This window comes from Brassica rapa, chromosome A04, assembly GCF_000309985.2.
Source record: "Brassica rapa cultivar Chiifu-401-42 chromosome A04, CAAS_Brap_v3.01, whole genome shotgun sequence".
Lineage (NCBI taxonomy): Eukaryota > Viridiplantae > Streptophyta > Magnoliopsida > Brassicales > Brassicaceae > Brassica > Brassica rapa.
Window position 1 is genome coordinate 14429769 of NC_024798.2, and position 21570 is coordinate 14451338.

The window sequence follows — 21570 nt, forward strand, 5'->3', positions numbered from 1 at the left end:
TTATTTTTTTTTTGTATTTGCCGCATATTTTTGGTGTATTTTGATTAATATGTGAAATTATAAAATCATGTTCAAAACATTAACATATGTGTTTCATATTACCGTGCAAATAAATAATTAAATATTAAAAAAGTATTATACACTTTATATAGTTATTTGGTGAAATCATATATCAGCTGTTATACCAGATATTACAATTTTGTTGATATCGACATTAAATATACAATAACATTGTTAAAAAATAGTCATTTTAAAATGGTTTGGACTGGAATGTAACCATTTTACAGAAAAAAATTTAAAAACAAAGTTCATCATGTGAACCAACTTCTGAGACACGTCTATACAGTATTGATAATAACCTTTTTAGATGGCGACGGCGTGCCTTTCATAACGTTGCATTATTGTTGAATCAAACATACTAGCATTGGTATACATTTATAATAAATAATATAGTGTTGAAGAGCAAGTAACATCCAAAATTGTAGTATTGAATATAGATAATATAAAAGTCACTTAAACTGGCACACAAAAAATATGAAAAGTCAACAATTTTTGTTCTATTGATGACATTATAAAATCCTACTACATTAGAAGGGATAAAGCTGCAGCTGAAGCTGACTTAGTGGCCGGAAACTAATTATTTTTCTTGCTATGCCGAGGACTAACTAAGCGGCTCCTGTTCACCTGTCTAGGTTGAAGGTCATCGGACATGGCCGACGGTATTTTGAGTTCTTTCAAGATCGTAGAATTTGCTTTTCGTGCCAACTTATTGTTGAGGATGAGAACCTTTTCATTTTCCAAATCCAGCCTCAAAAACCCGGTGCTACACTCCTCTATGACTTGACATAGATGCTTCAGATTATCCACTTCAATTCCATTCACTTTCTTCACCTGTTTCCATTTCCAATGTATTTATTTATACTTTTATTCAGATGAACTCTTCTAGCAAACTAAGATTTAATTTCTGTTTTGAAATAAGCTTTAGTCTGACTTAAGAGCAAGAGTAAGCAATAAATACATTACCTGTAAATCTTCAAAACTGGCGTATCCTGCATTGATGTCATCCTCTAAGATCTATAGCAGGAAATAAAACTTTATTATAACTGAAAACTCATTACTTATAGTTCAAGTTATCCTCATTCACAGGTTATGTTTTTTACAGTAAAATACTTTGCTTAGAAAAGGGATGCATAAAAAGGACAAACCTGAGAAATGATTACTATCTGTTCACTGGCTTTCTTGGGCATCTTTTTGGAAGAACACTCGCACATATCAGAGCCATCAATGTATGGTTGAGATAGAGGTACAAAAAGAAACCCTCCGTATATATAGTAACTTCGTATCTTGTCAAAATTATGCAATGGAACTAGTGGTTGCACCTGCGCACAATAGATAATCCATAACCTTGTTCACATGATATTGTCTAAAAAATGCGAACCACCAATTAAACTATAGTAGATGTCACAAAACTGTTTTGTTAAAAATGCGAAGGAAGACTTACAGGTTTTAGACCGACATTGAACTCACACTCTTTCCCCTCTCTTAATACTTTAATTAGAGCTGTTTCAGATGGTTTCTTCATAGAGACCAAATGCTTGAAATCTACGGTGTCCTGGTTAAGAAACGGGACTGTGCACATGGAGAAGGTTCAGTAAAACACATTGAAAAATGGAGAAAAATTATATATGTAATATACTAGTACCTTTACTATCATTTCCTATAGAAACACCATCAATGGCGAGAATAACATCATCCTTTTTCAGAAAGTTGTAAGCATCGGACAGCGGGTTTATTTCGTTTACAAGAATCCCTGTCATATCTTTGCTCATCTTGAAATAGTCACGAATTTGTGCATTCCCCATCGTCTGATATGATATATTCATTGAGCCGAAACTAACATGTTTTTCTTCAATACAGTCTAAAAAGTGCTTAACTACTGGAGTTGGAATCATGTAACTGCAGGTGAAAATAATATAGTTAGTTAGACCTTTTATTTGTAAGGTCAAGAAACAATTTTTTTTTTTGAAATATAGTTATGCTTATTAGGAATAAACTGTAGATAAATTCAATCTTGAAATCTGCAACTGGACTCACCCAATACCATCGGACCAGAACAAACCTTCAAATGCTACACCAGCCACTTTGTTTCCCAAAAATACAGGACCACCACTATTTCCAGAATTGATAGCTGCATCTATTTGTATTGTGAGTAGCTCTGTCGAGCTGTGACTATATTCTTTTAGTTCAACTCTCGACACAACACCTTTTGTAACGGATATACTGTCACCACCTGCAACATAATCATGTAAACTTACACGCATAAATTTCCTGCCTTTATTATATCTTCTAGTTTCTTCTCGAAATATTTTATATATTTCTTAGCAAAAAACAAAAAAGATTTATATAATCTAATATTAAAAGGAAACAATTACCACAAGGATAGCCAACAAGGTGCACCTCTTCCTGCAGCTTGGGTACGTCTCCAAGCTCCAAGAATTTCATTCCCTCCCAAAACTCATCGTTATCGACCTCCAAGATGGCTAAATCACATTCATGCCCAATCATTCGAACTTTTGCTTTGTACATGGTGGCTGAACCGTGCTTTTGTACTTTAACTGATGTGTGATTATCCACCACATGCGCATTTGTAATAATCTTCTTTCCCGAGATTAAAAATCCTACAACAATTCCATTCCAAGTATCAAACCAACTCAAGCTATTACTACATGTTTACAGTTAGAAGTATTAATCAATTAATGTGAGTTTTTGTAATATATATAAAAAATAAATTAGTAAATACCAGAGCCAGAGCATTCATTCTGCATACTAATCTGCCATGGTTGAAAAAGTCTAGGCTTGCTAGAGACGGTGAAGACCTTAACCACTGAGTTAAGAGCTAAATCAATAGCAGAAGGAGGAGTTGTCTTTTTTGCTTCATCCACACTAGATTCTTCTTTCTCTTTATGATTAACCGACGGAGTTGTCTTTTTTGCTACATCCACAACAGATTCTTCTTTCTCTTCATGAGTAACCGAAGGAGTTGTGTTTTTTGCCTCATCCACACTAGATTCTTCTTTCTCTTGATGAGTAACCGAAGGAGTTGTGTTGTTCGCTTCATTCACAACGGGTTGTTCTTTTTCTTGTTGAAAAAGTCCATTCATCCAACCTTGAAAGATGCTAGAGAACAAAAAGTTGTCCACCACCGGGGTTATCTTATCTTTTGCAGTGCCAGATGGTGCGGGCGTTGATGTCTTAGAAGAACAGCGCAGATTAGAAGATGAAACGTATCTCAGCGTTGCAGTCTTCGGGGCAGAATTGTTACAAACAACAAGAAATCGAGGAACAAGACCGCTCGAGTTGCAATAGAACCTGGACATGGTACAGACAGAGCGGTACATCTTGAGCAGTTGATGCTTGATTGTAGGGTTCAAGAGGGTTTAAGCAATTGCGAGTAGGTTTTAAACGATTAACTTGCACAAACCGGCAGCAATATATCGCTAAGGAACTTTTCCATAAGGTATTATGGAAAATGAACGAAACTATCTATAGCGCAATTATGTAAAATTAACTAAACTATCTATATGATATAGATTTCTTTCCATTTACACCAATAAAATATATGGTTTATTTCGGTTATATGATGGAAAGTCTTAGATATACTTGTTCTCCAATATTTACTTATTCTCCAAGTTATAGTTAGTTTCCAAACTATTAACTCCTATACAAAGGATTCATTATTCATTTAATAAGATACACCAATTCTTTCTCTTTTTAAAAAAAGTTACAAAATGTTATCAACATGAAACTCTATTGATCTTGAGTTAAGATTTTTTTTTAATGTGATCTTAATCTCTATTCAATCATTTTTGGATCATGTTTATTATCGATTCACAGTTTGTAAAATATTATTTATTGATATTAGAACAATAATTATTATCAACTCATGGTTCATCCACATACTCAATCGACTGAGTTTAAAATTTTCTGGTCGGCAATTTTGATTTGGCCTTGTTCCAAAGAGAGAAAATCATTTGATCACTGTGATGAGATCACCTCGACATTTATAAACTAACTAGGTTAAGATCCGCGCCTTGCGCGGGATGAACATTATATATATAAATTATTTTATATATTATATGTTTATAATATATTATAAAATAATAAATATATATTGAATAATTAAAAAGTCATTATCTACTATTTATATAATTAAATTGGTGCGAACATATAAATAAATTTTATAAATCGAAAAAAATATTTTTTCTATTTGATAAGATATATAATTAAATTTAAATGATAGTAACATATATATGGTATATTTTAATATTAATATTTAATAGATGATGTTTTTTGCTCTTTTTTTGTCATTTGTATCTGTTATAGCAAAAAGTCTAAATTAGTGATAACAAAATTTTCACTGTGGGATAAATGGTTTAAATAATTTATAATATTTTAAAAAATTAAGTTGTCAATATTTTTATCAAAAAAATGTTAAAAGTAAATTTCAAAATTAAGATATTTATGTATTTTTATATGGCATATAGTTTAATTTTAAATGATACATATATTTATATATCTTTTATTTTTGATACTTATTAAATGAGACTTTAAACTTATATTATTTTTTAATTATTTGTATCATGTCTTAACAAAAGTTTTAAATCATAGATCACAAAATTTGAATGTGAAACTTTTAACAGTTTTAGTAATTTATACTCGTTTTTAAAAATTCAAAATATAATATATATATATATATATATATAATTTTTTTATTTTTATTATATGGTTACTATGATTGTTTAATTTATTTTAATAGCTTAAAATTAAACAAATATAATTATAATACACACTTATTTTTATCAAATCTTTATTATTCAAAATCATTAATTGTCATATATACTTTAGCCACATTAGGCAATTCCGTAATCTTATTTAAGGAAATAATGAAGCACATTAATAATGTATTTATTATGGTTTAATAAAAAGTTTATTATATATTTAGATGGACCAACCTATTTCACTAAAAATTCTAAAAATCATTATAGTAATGACACATGGCTACAAAAAAATGTTGCAATGCTTCTCAAATAATATATAGGGGATGCCATTCTTGTTAAAGTTTATGCTTGTATGTGTTTTCTTTATAAGTCACTAGTGGTATTCCGGCGCTACGCGCCGGGTTCGTATGTTTTATTTTTTAGTGAGTTCAAAATTGTTTTATTCGATTTATTTGGTAGTGGTTAGAAACATTAATATATTATTTTGTTTTGAAGTTTCTTAGGTCAAAGAGAAATCGCATAAGTGATTTTTACTGATTGATTTAATAAAAATAGAAGAAATAGTTGATAATCACACCAAAGTAAATACAATTGAACTTAAAACATAAATTAAAATTGATGTTCCAAAAAACACGTAAATGCATATTTTTTGTTTTGTGATTATCTATACTGTGGCAATTTGTTAGGGGCTTCATTGTTGACGTATTGGTTATATATTTTGTCTTCAAAATGGTTATATAATTTGTTAGCATTGATCGGACGTGAATTGACTATGTTCCTAGGATAGCATATTTTAAAATGAATGTAATGATATATCATCCTAAATGGCTCTGCTGCAAATATCGTAGACTGAGGTTGAAATAAACAGTGGGGTATGTGTCTGAGGAGTTTCTTTCACAGCTGCCAGTGTTTTTGTCTGAATTATAATTGTTTTCTGAATTCTCTGATACCATCTTTTTGTTTTTTAATAAAGTGGGGGAATAGGTTTTACTTTGTAGCTTTGGTATGGTTTAGATTAATATTATGTGTAAATGGAAGAACTTTTTGTTGAAGATATACTAAATTTTAAAAGAACGATTTTTTAAAATTTTATTTTGACATTAAAACCATTAAATTTATAACTTTTAAGGGTATTAGAACATTTATTATTATTTTTTCTCCTCCTCGTCAGCTGATGTATTTGCTATCTGTATATAATTAGTTTGAATATTAATATAAATCATAATCATATTTGCATAATATTGTTATTCTCTCATAAATGGGTCGGTGATCAAAATAATTATTAACAAAGTATAACTTATTTTGTATTGTGGTTAAAAATCTATATTATAATTGTCTTTGGATGTCACATGTTAGTACATGATAGGTAACTGAAGCTTTTTCTCATTTATATATATGAAATAGGCTTGCATGATGTTATATATCATCCATCGATTACAAATGCCTCTTGTTTTTATATTTTACGTGTATTGTCCTCAACTTAGTGTATTGTCCTCAATCTAGAAGAGCAAAGCATTATCATACGTTTGATTTCTATGCTTACTCAAGTGTGCTTAAGTATGTTAATTAAGTATTACCTAGCTAATAGTTTATAGTCACTCTTTTTGTCTTATTTTTTTAAGTTATAAAAAGAATCAATAAAAACGCACACTTTTAAAAAGCTGTAAACCACATCTCTCAACAACTGAATTCGGCTAATCTAAGGATTGATACAAAATTTATTATAGATACTGTCAAAAGATCAACAATAAAACATTATATACCAAAACTCCAAAACAACAAACAGATTATTTTGCCTAAACAATCATACATCCTATAGTATTGCATCTAGTTTCGAGGAGAACTATTATTTGTCCACACTGTAACCATAAAAAAAAATTAATATTTGATGATTAGTTTTATCAAACCGAAGACATAAGGCATATTATTACTACTCATTTGAAAACCAAAAATAAGAATTCATTAAAAACAATTAACATACCCAACGACAACATAATATAGATTTGAATGATTCAACAATTCAAAATTTTAGGAACCCAGTTACTCACCCCCACTCAACCATTCACCAATAAGAAAAACTATTAAAACTTTATATGAAAAATTTTGACCAAAAAAAAAAAAACTTTATATGAAAAATGTGACTTGGCCGTTCTCTAGTTTCTTTTTGGATGATGAACACTGCCACACTTGTGCCACTTATTTTCTTCTCACCAAGTTAGTTTGTAACCAATACAACTCTTCATATTCAAAATTTTTAGCTTTTAAAGCTATACCTTTAATTTAGTTAAGTTTAGTTACCTAACAGCTTATGCTGACTTGCAGCTTTGGTTTCTTTGACACAATTGTGTTGTTCTTATTCATTGCTCCACCATTTGGCCCCTTACTCGGTGGTTCCACCCTTTTTATTCCTTATGTTATTGATCCAAATTTCACAAGCTTTTGAAACTAAAATGTTCATAAGCACTTGGTGTAGGAAAATACCTTTAAGGTGTTTGTTTCCTTCTCTTTTTCTGAGTCATCCTCATCATCATATGAGTCCAATCTAAAACCAAATAAAGAAAACATGCGTCACATGCATTTCAGAAATCAGCATAACGATCATAGCTTTCAACAAATTAATTGAATCAATGCTAGTCACAACCCATCCAAAAAAACTAAACGCTTAGACTACTTCTTGTTTTTGTATTGTTTATTTATTGAATTCATTGGTACTCTTTTTTTTAAAGAAAACATTTTCTCTAAACATTAATGATTCAAATGACAAAATCATTGATTAGGTTCAATGCATTAGACCAAATGGAAAGAAAAAAAATAAGGCATTAGAAGTAAGCACCTCTTCCATCTTCTTTTTTTTCACATGACATGGTCTATTATGACTTTTGAACTTTTACATGGAATTTGTTACTTTCAGTAAGCTAACCTTGGGATAATAACAATAACCAAATCAACAGCGTGTGTTCCTATTATTTAGAAATTTTGTTTCTACTATAAAGTAATTTTGCTTTAATAAGGTTCTCGAGAAAAGATTCATACAGGCTGCAACACCTTGGGTTGGGATAGCCAACCAAAGCCCGAGCTCTTCATATTTTAATTCCAATTTTTTTAATTTGATTGATTCTGATTGGTCATACTCTATACGGTCTATATGGTGTTTGTTTTCTAGTGTATCGGGTATGAACTTTCACCTTTACTAATAAACTCACAATTACAACGCCTGCATACCAGCCCTGCAGTTTCTCCATGCATACTACAAAGTTCAGCTATAAAAAGCGACACACAGTATGCAAGTCTAGACAGTTTAAAGCATTACATCACCTGTTTTGTGGTAACAACATAAAGCTCTGAGCTAGCAAATTTCAGTATCTGAAACTTATGGATAAATCTGCAAGTATAGTAGAATATATATCAAAGCTATGAAGGTAAAATGCAAAAGAAGATGGAACTTTGACTATGTTGTTTCGACAATATAGGTCTCTAAACTTGTGTTCTCTAGAATTGATCTTGAAGGCATACCTATTGACACCAAACCAAATTTTCAAGTCCTTTTTAGACCAATCATCTCTAACTTCTTCATCCCAAGCTTCCATGTTACCGGCTTAATCTTTCCCCAGCTCTCCAATACTCCATCAACATTCAATCCCTCCGCAAGCTTGATTCAAGAAATGCAATCATCATCTAAATGTTCATCTACAATACACAAAAGATCTTTATATTTATGAGATAAGTCCAGGGAAGGCTTATTTTGATAATCATTCACACACATGGAATTTTCCAATAGATGGTATCTTCTTCGCTAACAGTAGCTGAAGTAGAAGGTTTTCAAAGACAGTCTCCACTGCAGGCCTGACCTAAAAACACCAGCTCATGGGTCTTATAAACGAATTTGAAGCTTCACGATTCATTCAAAATCGGAGCTTTAGATACCAAGAGAAAGCTTGAAGCTGTTACAAAAAGTAAAAAGTAATAAATTTACAATATGCATCTGATCGACCATCCATTCTTCTAAAGCGAAATCAACTTCTTCAAACAAACCATGCAACATGAACAGTCACGAAATCAGATTAGATTCGGATGTGTTACTCTTATAATATGTAAATAAGCAAAGAATCTAGAGAAGTGATTAATATTTATATACAGAGAATCAAGAAATAGAGAAGGTGGGGAAGATGAACTGAAAAACACGCAGTGGGACGTATTGATTGAAAGCTATAATTAAGAAGTAATTATTCAAACACATACCAGATGATGGCTTCCAAGCTAGGTAAAACTTCTTCTTCACAGACTCAATATCTCTAGGGTCAGACTTTATAGTCGGATGATGATGAGGCCGTTCACATGCGAGAGAGTGGAGTAGTGAGTACGACGTAAATGCTAGGATTAAAGGATATGTAATCCGAAAACGGAAGAATTTAACACAGACAGGCAGTGGTGGGAGTGCTTAATTCCGAAGAGTCACAGCCGCTTGACCTAAGCCTCCGTGCGTTTGCAGGTGAGCCGAACATAATAGCAGAATGGCCTGCTAGAATAAGAGCCCAATAAACACAGCGAGACATCATTTTTAGAAACTGAAAGAGAAGATGCCACGTGGCACAATTTGCCCACCCTTACCTAATGATGTGGATGCACGAGGTGAGAGAAAACTCTAAATTATTATTATAGATAGATAGATATGTGTTGCTTTATCTTTGAAGATACTTAAAAAAAAATAGTAACTTTTAATTTTGTATTAAATATATTTTGTACTTTACTGAATTTTTAACACTTTACTTTTATACATGGCTTTTGTAGCCTTAGAATGAGTTTTAGCAAAACTTAGAAGAACTTTTTATGTTCTAACAATATTTCATAGATCTATATATTATAGTCCAACCTTTCATCTGTATCCTTATGTTAAGATAGTAAATATATTTTCAAATCTAAATTTTCCTCTCATAGATCATAACAATATACGTAGGTCATATGGTCCGATTGGCCAATTCTGGAAACAAAAGGAACGAATAGGAAAGGAACTTAGAGGAATAAAATGATAGGAATGAAAAGTAATGGTTGTTCCATCCCATATTTAACAAGTAATAACTTTGTTCTTTATTTATGTACAAAAAAAATGGTAGAGAATGAGAAGAAAAATTTATTCTTTGTGAATGATAAATTTTTTTAAGAATGTCAGGGAATGCATTATTCCTTGTTGTTCTTTGGTCACCATTCATACTCATAGTCTTCCTAATACTTGCTTCCATAGCATGTTCAATAAAATACTGACAATATTTTCACACAAAATACACATACATGAAGTCCTCTCTCCTCTTCATACCAAATCCTTTAGGTAGAGTATTGTCTACTTTAATGTAACCTAACAATATCATAACACAATAAAAATTAATATTACCTGAAATTATTAGAACACAAACTTCCAGTAGTAGACTCGACGTTATGCGGCAACTCGAAATATGAATCTTCTTTTTTGAATTCATATCACTTTTTATTGACTTAAAGCTCTACAGTAACTCGAAATATAAGTCATTATATTCGCATCAGATGAAAGAGCATCAGATGAAAGATCTGACAAATTCCATCTTTTAAAGATTACTTGTCCTATCTCCTTATTATCTAACAAGCGTTTATCAAATTTGAATTCTTCCTCGCTTTTGGTAGTTTAACAAAGACATTAAATAGGGACTGGACACTGATCTAATCTTCATATGCAAAAATGCTAAACAGATGAATGATACAACTTTTCATACCAGTCTTCGGTTCCACCAACACGATTTAAACTTCTCATGCCAGCAGGGCCGGGCCTGACAATTTTCGGCCGAGAAGCAAAAAACCATTTTGGCCCATGATCTAAATAAAATATTAAAAATATTAAAAAGTGTTTCCATGAAATTCAAACTCAGAACTTCTAAAACAGTACATTCCTGGTCTTTGCCACCAAAACTAGAGAGGAACTTCGTGTATTGTTGCCCCCCCCACCCCCCCCCCCCCCAAATAAATATTTCTTGTTGGCCACAAAGCCAATGCTTGATCTTCTTAGTATCAAGCAAGGCCCTGCATGCCAGGTTGAGTTTTTGTTTAAAATACCGGTTTATGTACTAGATTATATAAAACACTCATTTATTGGATTCAGCAAAATAAGATTCCATTTAAAAATCGATTTTAAAAATGTTAACTATATGAAATTCAAATATTTAAAGACTTGAATAGTTGTTATAAACTATTTTTCTTTCTTTAGCACCCACTGAAACATCTGTCCAATGAACCGGTTTATGTGTATATATATGCAGAGCCGTTCCTAGGAATAAAGTGACCGGAAACAAGAGAGAAAAAATTGCCACTTTTGAAGGATAAAAGCAGAAAAAATATTAACATCTGAAATGGTAAGAGGCGCCTCAAACCCATGTGCTGGTGAAAATGTAGACCACTACATTCTACCACTAGACCAAAATAAATGTTTTGAAAATGTGGCCAAACTTGATAGAAGAGGTGAAAAATTACGGGAAATTTTCACAAATGCCACATTCATAGTACCACTTTTCATGTTTACATTAATCATTTTTATCTTCACTTTTAATGAAAGTTAAAAGACACGTATTCCCCTAGGACTAACTGATATAGACTTAAGGCTTAGAGTTGAGGGGTGGCGTAGGGTTTTTGGAATGTGAAATTTATGATTCTAGTAAATATATAAATACTTTAAAAATTATAAGTATTTGAAATTTTCGATTTTAAAATTTTAATTTTTAAAAAATAGTTTCAAACATAATTTTCGATTTTCAAAAACAAATTTTAACAAAAACAAATTCGAAAAAAAAAATCAAAAACAAAATTTATAAAAAAAAAATCAAATTTGAAAATGTATAATTCGAAACATTTTTAAAAAAATTATATATTTTTATTTATTTAAGTAATGATTTATTATATCTAGAGAACAATTGTAAAAAACCTTTTGCCACTTAACGAAGAAAACATTTTTGAAAATGTACTTTTAATCGTAGTAAAGATGTAAAGTGATACCATGAAATTCTCCCAAAAATTACAATCATTCCACTTTTTTTTACAAAGATATGCTCTTTTAATTATATCAGTTTTATAACTTATAAACATTTGTCAAATACCAAATTTATAAAATGATAACTGTTTATAAAATATTGATAAATTCTATTAAAATAAATTTATTCATAATAAATTTATAATTTTAATCACATCTAAAAAGAAATAAAAAAATATCTTGCATACAGGGCAGATCAAATCTAGTACAATTATAAATACAGATATATTTATGTTTTTATTATGTAATATAAGTTTTTTAGAAGTTTTTCTTTATATGTATTATTCTAACATTAAAAATCATTTTAATGTTTTTAAATGTATTATTCTAAATTTTAGTTTCGACTAAAATTAACAGTAGATCAAAATTAAGGCACCACAAAAATTATTGAACCTATCCCTATATATCAAAACGCTGAGTTTCGGGGTTTAATTCTGATTGTTTGTTCTAGTTTCTTCTTGGCCCCAATTTTCTGATTTGATTTTCTTCGCCGATTTGCTCAAATGTCGTGTACGCATGATCACAACTGCGAGGATCATGAGTGCTCCTCCGATTGGTCACTCTACAAGCACATCGATCTCCCCAAGGTCTCTCTCTCTCTTCGCTCTCCTCTGTTTTAGGGTTTGCAAGATCAATCTGAATGATATATCATGTAATCGTATGCTCTATAACTTGGTTTCAGGTGTCTGCGCTGAACGAGTCTGTCTCGGGAAGTGTTAAATCAGTCTTCAAAGCATGGGAACAGCGGTTACACTCTTCTGGGGTACTTCACAACAAACTTTTATGTTTTGCATCTTTTCTTCAAGAACATTGGTTTTAATGAACAAAACATATCATTAAAGATCGTGTGAGTTTGAGAAGTTCAGGTTAAAATAAAAAAATCTTGGCTTGTAGGCTTATAATAAGCCATTAAGTTAGAACTTATAGAGCCAACTTATCTATAAGTCATCAAACTTGTATCAACCTTGGTGATGATGGAGGATCCTTAGTTATATACTTATTATATCTACCCTTGTTTTGGTTAATAGGGCTTATGTGAGAATGAAATTGTGTGTGTTTGTCTTTGGTTACAGGAGCATTTGGAGAGCAACGAAGGAGACCCTGAATTGCTTGTCTTTGTACCGTAAGTTATTGTTCCCCTTCAGTCTGTGGCATTTATTTATTTTAATTCACACAAGCTTCAAGTTTCTACTAATATACTTGGTTTTGATTTAGATTGTTCACTTGGTAGGATTAAAAGTTTTAAGTACTTTTGGGTTGTGTAGCTCAAATTTTGTCCATGTTGTAGATTTACATCAGACGTCAAGATCAAGAGCATATCAATTGTTGGTGGTCCTGATGGTACAAGTCCTTCTAAGTTGAGAGTGTAAGTGTATAGCACTCCACAAAACATTTCATGTATACTGCATACTTTTCCTTCGTTTTGGGAAAACTATATAGTTAATTAATGTCTCAAAATTGTAGGTTCATCAATCGTGAAGGGATTGACTTCTCAGACGCTGAGAGCATGCAAGCCGTTCAGGTATATTCATCCCCCTTGTGAGTATTATTTTGCTTAACCAAAATGCCAAAAACCATTTGCACTTATGTTTGAGTTCTTTGAAGGAATGGGAGTTAGCTGAAAATTTGCAAGGAGTATTAGAATACCAAACCAGGTATATTTTTCACTTCGCATTTCATCTGTGTCGTAATAGACTCTGAAGACTTATGTAATGAATCTTAAGAAGTTGAGCATTATCCTTTGAATGCTTTTTGTTTCATCAACTGGTTACAAGTGTATATGGTCTGATTACAGTTGAAACCGTGTAATAATGTGATTAGGTATTCGAAATTCCAGAGTGTTGGGAACATCACGTTGCATTTCCCGGAGAGTTTTGGAGGTGACACAACCCAAATACGCTATATCGGTTTTAAAGGTGAAGCAACCCAGGTAAGTGTGGATTCAAAAAATGCTGCTAGTGCCTACTATTAATATGGTATTTGTAGTTGTTTACGTTTGGTTCCTCTGGTCTTAACAGTTGAAAAGGGATGTTGTTGCAACGATTGTATATGAGATAAGACCGAATCCTTCAGATCACAAGTAAGCCTAAATCTCAACCACATTACTCTTTTTTTATATAAATATTCTTATCTTCGTACTTGATCGCAAACACTGTCTCTTTGGTAGGACAAAGGCTGAGACTGGTGGAGGTTTCTCACAAGTTGAGTGAAGATATTATCTGCTTCCAACTTCACTCCTTTGCCTTTTCGCATACTTATGTTTCCTCAATAAGCTGGGGCCTAATATTAACAAACATATATTTATCGAATAAAATGACGGAGACTTGTTAAGTGTGGAATCTTTTTCTTTCCTTGAACCGCGATATTTTCGAACTTTTATTAAGAGTGAACTCTATTTTATTTTAGGGCAATTGTCAATAATAGCACCTTTTGAAGTTTTCCTCCCAAACTAGCACTCAGGATCAGAAGTCACAAAAATAGGTTTCATTAAAGGGGTAATTTACCTTTATACCCTTTGTTATAAGAATAGAAAAAAAAAAAACATTTCATTTCATTCGATCGCGAATCGTGTCGTCTCCCCTCGGGAATCTTCAAACCCTCACCGGCACTGTCGTCTCCGACTCGGGAATCGTCGTCTCCGGCTCGGGAATCATCTTCTCCGACTCGGGAATCGTCGTCTCCGGCTCGGGAATCATCTTCTCCGACTCGGGAATCGAAGTCTCCGGCTCGGGAATCATCTTCTCCGGCTCGCTAATCGTCTTCTCCGGCTCGCTAATCATCTTCTCCGGCTCGATAATCATCTTCTCCGGCTATCTAATCATCAGCGTCACACTCTCTACTTTCGAAATCGGTAACTTTTTAAAATTAGGGTTTTTGAATTAAAATTTGGGAAGCTTGCGTTTTGATTTTGATTTGTGTGTTACTCGTTCTTATTAACAAGCGAAGCAAATGAAGACTTTTGTGTTGTTTTGTATTTGTATTGTTTCAGGAAACCCTTCCTGAAAATTGAATTTTTTTTTTTCTTGTCTACGCAGGATAGAAACAAGATGGGAGATTCAGTACCTCTAAAACTAGCACTGCCAGGGCTGAAGTATCCTATTGGTTCACAGCCAAAGGAAAAGTCAGCAATCAACCAATACTCTGGTTCAGATTATATCTCTATTGTCAAAAGCATCCTAAAACCAGATGAGATGATAAGAGTCCGAGGATCATTTCTGGGACCTGTAATGAAGCTCAGTGAGAGAGGATTGAAGTTATCAGCAAAGATAGTCTACGCCATTCTCACTAGAAGCATCGTTTCTGTCAAGGAGAATGAAGCCTGGTTCCATTTCGGTGCGCAGCCAATGAGGTTCTCTATAAGAGAATTTCATATGATGACAGGCTTGAAATGTAGTGGTGCATTAGAAGGACCACGAAGGGAAACCGAGAGATTTAATTGGGAATTGCTAAAGGGGCGTAGTCATAAGTTAAGTGACGTGGTGGACCAGCTCAGAAACACAAGAGAAGATGCTTCTGAGGAGAGAATATGCCTCGCAATGCTCATCCTGGTAGAGAGCATATTATTGCGGAAGAGCAAAGGAGGGAGTTTTCCTTTGGAATATGCGAAAAATGCACAGGATATGACATATCCATGGGGAAAAGAGGCTTACATTGTGCTCCTGAAGTCAATTCAAAACGCTGTCGCGAATCATTTGGAGAATAAATCCAAATTTGAGTTGCAAGGTTATCCTCTAGTATTCCTTCTTTGGATACTAGAGTCGATTCCTTTGCTAAGGGATAAGTTCAGTAAGTGTGTACCAACAGTTGAGGTTCCTGGGCCGACTTACTTGTGTGAAAAATACACTGAGGTAGAGAATCCATCACTTGATAGGGTTTTACAGGTTGAAGCTGATACAAAGGTAAGCTTTTCCAAGTATATGTTTCTCAGTTTATTTGGCTTCTTCTTTTTAATATGTTTCTCATTGGTCTTTTTTTGAAATATTCTCAGCTGAAGGTCCATTGCATACTACCTTCTATTCCTCATGATCCAGAAGATGATATCTCCATTGAAGACAAATATAGTGACGAGTTGGAAACAGTGAAAGATGTAACAAAGAAAGGGTACAAGATTACAGCCGATGACTGGGAAAATAGGTGTGTAGACACATTTGACACATTGGATGCTCTTATTCAAATGATGGCAAATAAGGAGACTGGCCAAGCTTCTACTCCGATTGATGAGGATTCAGTAAATGAAAAAGTGAACAGGATCATCACGGTAATGGAGGAGAATCTGAAGAGCATGAAGGATCGAATGTCATTACTGGAAGAAGAAAACATACATCTTAGAGCTCGTGTGTCAGAGTTGGAAGGAAACAGCAATGTTTTTCCCACTAACGTGACACAAAAGGTAAATTCTCAAAACATCTTCTTTTACATTTGCATTTTCAAGTATTTTTTGGAAGATCTTGTACATATTCTTGAATGCCTTCCTAATATTTGACAAACAGCAATCCAGTGGGACACCTTTATCTCCAATGTCTCACACGCAACCATCGAGTGAGACACCTTTATCTCCAATGTCTCAACAGCCTAATTTGACAAATGAGGTATGTAACCAATAAAATATTGTTGAGTTTTGAAGTAATATTTGGAAAGCTTTTGTACTTCTTGAATGCATTCCTGATTTTTGCAGGAGACAATGATTGAATCAGCTGCATCTCCAAAGTCTCAACAAAATGAGGTATATGCTCAAAAATTTTTAAGAAAATATTTGGAAATTCTTGTACAAAATCCTGAATGCCTTCCTGATTTTTGCAGGATTACACGCAATCATCGAGTGAGACGCCTTTATCTCCAATGTCTCAACAGCCTAATTTGACAAATGAGGTATGTAACCAATAAAATATTGTTGAGTTTTGAAGTAATATTTGGAAGCTTTTGTACATATTCTAGAATGCATTCTTGATTTTTGCAGGACACAATGAATGAATCAGATGATGAAACTCCTGCCCTTGATACTCAAGTATTCTCTCCTAATCTGACAAAAGAGGTATATGCTCAATGATATTGTTTTCACAGTTGGAGTTTACAAATTAGTTTTGGGTGATTTTTTTTTACATATAAAGGCTTTTCTGATTTTTGACAGAAAGAAACAGAAACGTCTACCGGTGAGAGGCCATCCAATCCTAATCAAGATGGAAAACCAGATGATGAGGTAATATTTATTCTAGAAATTATAGTTGAATGTATTCATGATGGCCATTCCTGATATTTTTTTGCAGATTGTGAGAGAGAAATTAACAAATGAGTCACCTGCTAGTCAGAGTCAAGTTTTGCAGAAAGAAACAGTAGAAATGAATGAGACACCTTCTTCTCCAATAGCTCCAAAGAGTATTGAAACTCCCGTTTATACTCCAAGTCAGACTCAGCAGGTACATGGTCAAAAAAATCTTGGATTTTTAAGTTAATGTTTGGAAGCTTTAGAACGTACTCTGGATTGACTTCGTGATAATTTTTACAGATTGAGAGAGAGCCATCGGATGACACGCCTGCCCTTGATACTCAAGTTTTTACTCCTAATCTGACAAAAGAGGTATATGCTCAATGACAGTTGGAGTTTACAATTAGTTTTGGGTGATTTACATATATAGACCTTTCTAATTTTTGGCAGAGGGAAACACAAACCTCTACTGATGAAACGCCACCCAAAACTAATCAAGGAGAAGGAAACCAGATGATGAGGTAATATTTACTCTAGAAATTATAATTGAATGTATTCATGATGGCCTTTCCTGATATTTTTTGCAGATTGTGATTGAGTCACCTGCTGCTCAGACTCAAGTTTTGCAAAAAGAAACACTGGAAATGAATGAGACACCTTCTTCTCCAATATCTCCAAAGAGTATTGAGGCTCAAGTTTTTACTCCAATTCAGAAACAGCAGGTAAATGTTCAAAAAATCTTGGAGATTTCAAGTAATGTTTGAAAGCTTTTGTACGTGTTTTTGATCCCCTACCTGACTTTTTTTTGTTTTTTTTGCAGACGGTAACAGAGGAAACGTATGAGGCTACACAGCCATTGACTGAGATCATTTCAGCAAACAATAAAAAGGTAAGCATAGAAATGTCTTTCATAAGTACAACTTGAATTTTAAATTGTAGAAACTTCTTCATAACTACCTCTTTTATTTTACTGTTATTACAGGAGGATACACATGCTGTGCATTACAGACCTTCCTCTCCATTGTCTTCACTAATTGCACTAGTTATTGAAGAAAATAAGAATGCTTTGGTAAGAAGAAATATTTAAAATGTTTAGGTAATATTTTTCTATTCAACTAACTCTTACCATTTACTTTTGTCTTATAGAGTGAGACAGAAACTGCGACCCAATATTTTTCTACAAGTGAAGGAGAGCATTCACAATCAAGCAGAAAGAATCAAGCGGAAGAATATCTCAAGGATACTACAGAACCTACTACTGAGCTAGTTTCCACAGATGTTTCGAAGACACAGCCTCTTACTCCGCAAACACAGCACCTTCAGACAAGTGAGGGAGATCAATCCGATGAGACACCATCAGAGCAGAATCAAGCAGAAGAAAATCTCAAGGATACTACAGAACCTACTACTGAGCTAGTTTCCACATATGTTTCGAAGATGCCGCCTATTACTCAGCAAACAGAGCATCTTCAGACAAGTGCTATAGATTTTTCAGAAAAAAACGAGGTATGCATCGAGTATATTTGATCTTTAATTATTATTCTAACAATTTAAAACCGCTGATGTTACTGAATCTTCATTTTTAATAGGTTGAAGTAAGCAGGCTTCTAGCTCACTTTCAAATAGGCGCAGAGGTTGAAATTTTGTCTACTGATGACGAAATATGGTATCCAGGAAAGGTTGTTGATCTTAAACTGTGTGAAGGACTAGAGGAGCTGACAGTTGAGTACACGACACTCTTCACAGACCAACATAGACTTCAGAAACTTCAGGATACTATCACGGCTGACAAAATACGTCCTGCAACACCAACTAGTGACCAAAAATCCTTTGAGATGATGGATAAGGTAGAAGCCTTCTACAACAATGGCTGGAGCAGCGGACAAATTAGCATGGTACTTGGTGATAACACATACTCGGTGTGTCTCTATACTTCTATGGAAACTATTCTATTCAAACATTCAGATTTGCGAATTCATAGAGAATGGAAAGATGGAGTCTGGAAGATGGCAGATAAGGTAAATCATAACTAGAATTATACTTCACGTGAATTGTTTGATATACATACATTTTAGTTTCAGGAATGGTTTCCAGAAATTCCGATTGCAACAAATTTGATAATATTTTGCTTGGTGTCTATTGTTTGATTAAAGGTGAAGCCTGATAAGAAAAGGAAAGCTGCTGCCTCATCACAAAATTCAGGAATGGATAATGTTTTCCTAAGAAGGAGCGAGAGGGTGCCTAAACGATCTAGAGACACAAAAACTCCATTCAAGTCTGACAGAAATCCGGCTTTAACTGTAATACCTGAGATTATACCTGCAGTTGATCCGTTTTCAACTCCTGCGGAACATAAGCTTTCAAGGCTTCAAAATTGGATGACATTAAAGCCCGGCATGCATGAAACGTAAGCATGTTTCTGTCCTTGTCTATATATTCTTATATTTATGTATAAGAGGTTTGGTAATTCCTTTGAATCTTTAATCGACTGCAGGTCCCTATCAATCAATGATAATAAGATAAGGAAATCTTTCTTTCAAAGCATGGAAAATGCAAAAAAGGACCTTAAGAAAGAGGTAATTTGTTTACATATGTTCTTGCCTTGAGCTTTTTTTTTTAAAAAAAATTCAGGAAGGATTTGTTTAGTTTCAGGAAATTATATAGTAACAAATTAGATAATGTTTGCCTTTTTTTTTGCAGCACATTGATGGAGCCTTTGCAATGCTAAATTGCAGAAGAAATGAGAATGCTGCTTGGTTCCACAACTACAAGATTCCAAAGGCGTGCTTCCTACCTATGGAGTTCTTGCATTGCTTGCTCTCTGATGATTTGGCTTACAAGAAAGAAAAGGTCAAAGGTAAAAAGATTTTCAACGATTTATTTAAAGATACTGTGAGAGGGAAGGTATATCCAGAGAAGACATGGGGAGAAGATGTTGATGTTGTGTATGGGATTACTCTTGGAAAAAAAAGCAATGTCTGGATTGGGATGGAAATTCATTTGAAGAAGAAAAGAATCACAGTATATGATTGTTTTCAAAAGGAAAGCAACAGCATTGATATTCCTCAAGTGAAAAAGTTGGCAGGTATGTATAAACAATCTGTATTTGATGTATTCATCTGTTTCTTGGTTTGAAATATTCAACTGATTCTATCTTGATATTGATTTTTAAATATGACAGTGTTGATTTCTAATCTGCTGGTGGAATCTTCTGGTGATGAGGTAGATAAGGTGAAGATGATTCCATTTGAGATTGAGCAGGCACAAGGTTTACCCAAGACAAAACATCCTTTCAACTGTGGGATATTTCTTGTCAAGATTCTGGAGTGCCAGTCATTGAAGATAGGAGACATGACAAAGATTAATGATGACAATGCATTGGAGCTAAGGAGAACCTTGTCTTGTGAGATCTTCAACCAATTTGTGGATGAGAGCTTTGGGAAATGAGAATGATGCATGAAAACATTTTTTGTTTTAGTTAAGACTCGGTTTTAGTTATGACTGTTTATTTTGTTATGTTGTTGGCGTCTGGTTACATAAGAAAGATTGGAAGGATATCAAGTATTTTATTTGGGTATCATATATCTTGGAAGGTTAAAATATTGTTTCTGGATGGGTTTCCAGAAAAAAAGTTAAGTGTTTCAAATGTAAAAAAGAATGAAATGAGATTATATACTAAGGATTGGACATGTATATGGTAAGCTTAAAATTGTGATGTTTACAGACAACAAAAATTTAGAACCACAAAGGATCGAACCCAGAGGGAGAGAGTCTGCGTATTTGGATAGTGTGGGAGTTTAGCCACTAGGCCAAGAAGAATCATCTGTTATACTAAGGATTGGACATGTATATGGTAAGCTTAAAATTGTGATGTTTACAGACAACAAAAATTTAGAACCACAAAGGATCGAACCCAGAGGGAGAGAGTCTGCGTATTTGGATAGTGTGGGAGTTTAGCCACTAGGCCAAGAAGAATCATCTGTTATGGATTACATTTAATTTTATTTAACTCCAAACTGTAACACAAAAAGAATTAAAATAGATTTTGAATCCACCACATATCGAACCCGGGGATAGAGAGACTTTTGAGTTATAAAAAGCCTTGGTTTAACCGCTGGTCTGAGGAGAATCATCTGTTAAAGAATATTACATAAGCATACTTAACCCAATTAATATAGGATAGGTTTCCAAAACAATACATTTCGATTGAAAAAAAACAAAACTCTTGCCGTCTCAACACTCTCGCCGTTTCAAACTTCTCGAATCTCACTCGTCTCCGCCTCTCGAATCTCTCTCTCATCTCCATATCTCTCGATCTCCGACGAAAACCCATCTCCAGAACTCTCTCTCTCTCGATCTTTTACGCGAGCTCTCTCTATTCTCCGAGAAAAACCATTTCTAGAGCTCTATCTCTTGAAGGTATGTTGCAGATTCAACCTTATGTGTGTTTTCTTTCTGAGAGATTGGTCTCCTGGTTTTTGCTTGTGTATAGACTTGCTCGTTTTAACCTAATATGATTCGTAGAATTCTAGTTCATGTGAAAG

General features: G+C 33.5%; 4 protein-coding genes across 14 annotated transcripts; 3 read left to right on the top strand and 1 right to left on the bottom strand.

The window, feature by feature from the left end:
• Positions 1–3: 3 nt before the first annotated feature.
• LOC103864706 (putative protease Do-like 3, mitochondrial) lies at positions 4–11962 on the bottom strand. 11 transcript variants are annotated; one of them, XM_033290497.1, is made up of 14 exons: positions 9018–11962; positions 8540–8719; positions 8292–8465; positions 8094–8160; positions 7964–8005; positions 7260–7320; positions 2801–3369; positions 2433–2678; positions 2095–2290; positions 1703–1956; positions 1502–1629; positions 1206–1379; positions 1024–1074; positions 4–891 (listed from the first exon to the last, which is right to left on the bottom strand). In XM_033290497.1, exons 7-14 carry the CDS (start codon positions 3159–3161, stop codon positions 634–636), a joined length of 1668 nt encoding a protein of 555 aa, XP_033146388.1. In that variant the 5' UTR covers positions 3162–3369; positions 7260–7320; positions 7964–8005; positions 8094–8160; positions 8292–8465; positions 8540–8719; positions 9018–11962; the 3' UTR covers positions 4–633. The 11 variants fall into 11 exon arrangements, 5 of the variants coding, with proteins under 5 accessions (XP_033146388.1, XP_033146390.1, XP_033146389.1 ...); XM_033290499.1 differs by lacking the exon at positions 7964–8005 and having other exon boundaries at positions 8292–8427; XM_033290498.1 differs by lacking the exon at positions 7964–8005.
• A 236-nt stretch (positions 11963–12198) lies between these two features.
• LOC103864708 (PITH domain-containing protein 1) lies at positions 12199–14221 on the top strand. The gene is made up of 9 exons (XM_009142472.3): positions 12199–12410; positions 12506–12586; positions 12897–12946; positions 13112–13189; positions 13288–13345; positions 13429–13478; positions 13645–13753; positions 13842–13903; positions 13991–14221. The coding sequence occupies exons 1-9, from the start codon at positions 12327–12329 to the stop codon at positions 14031–14033; spliced, it is 615 nt and encodes a 204-aa protein (XP_009140720.1). The 5' UTR covers positions 12199–12326; the 3' UTR covers positions 14034–14221.
• Positions 14222–14223: 2 nt separating this feature from the next.
• On the top strand, positions 14224–16442 carry LOC117133693. The gene is made up of 3 exons (XM_033290502.1): positions 14224–15722; positions 15812–16213; positions 16314–16442. Exons 1-3 carry the CDS (start codon positions 14871–14873, stop codon positions 16425–16427), a joined length of 1368 nt encoding a protein of 455 aa, XP_033146393.1. The 5' UTR covers positions 14224–14870; the 3' UTR covers positions 16428–16442.
• Positions 16422–20719, top strand: LOC117133690. Its single transcript, XM_033290495.1, has 13 exons — positions 16422–16546; positions 16624–16692; positions 16781–16855; positions 16952–17020; positions 17614–17748; positions 17847–17915; positions 18009–18095; positions 18173–18532; positions 18616–19044; positions 19180–19433; positions 19521–19602; positions 19727–20111; positions 20208–20719. The coding sequence occupies exons 1-13, from the start codon at positions 16505–16507 to the stop codon at positions 20471–20473; spliced, it is 2322 nt and encodes a 773-aa protein (XP_033146386.1). The 5' UTR covers positions 16422–16504; the 3' UTR covers positions 20474–20719.
• Positions 20720–21570: the final 851 nt, after the last annotated feature.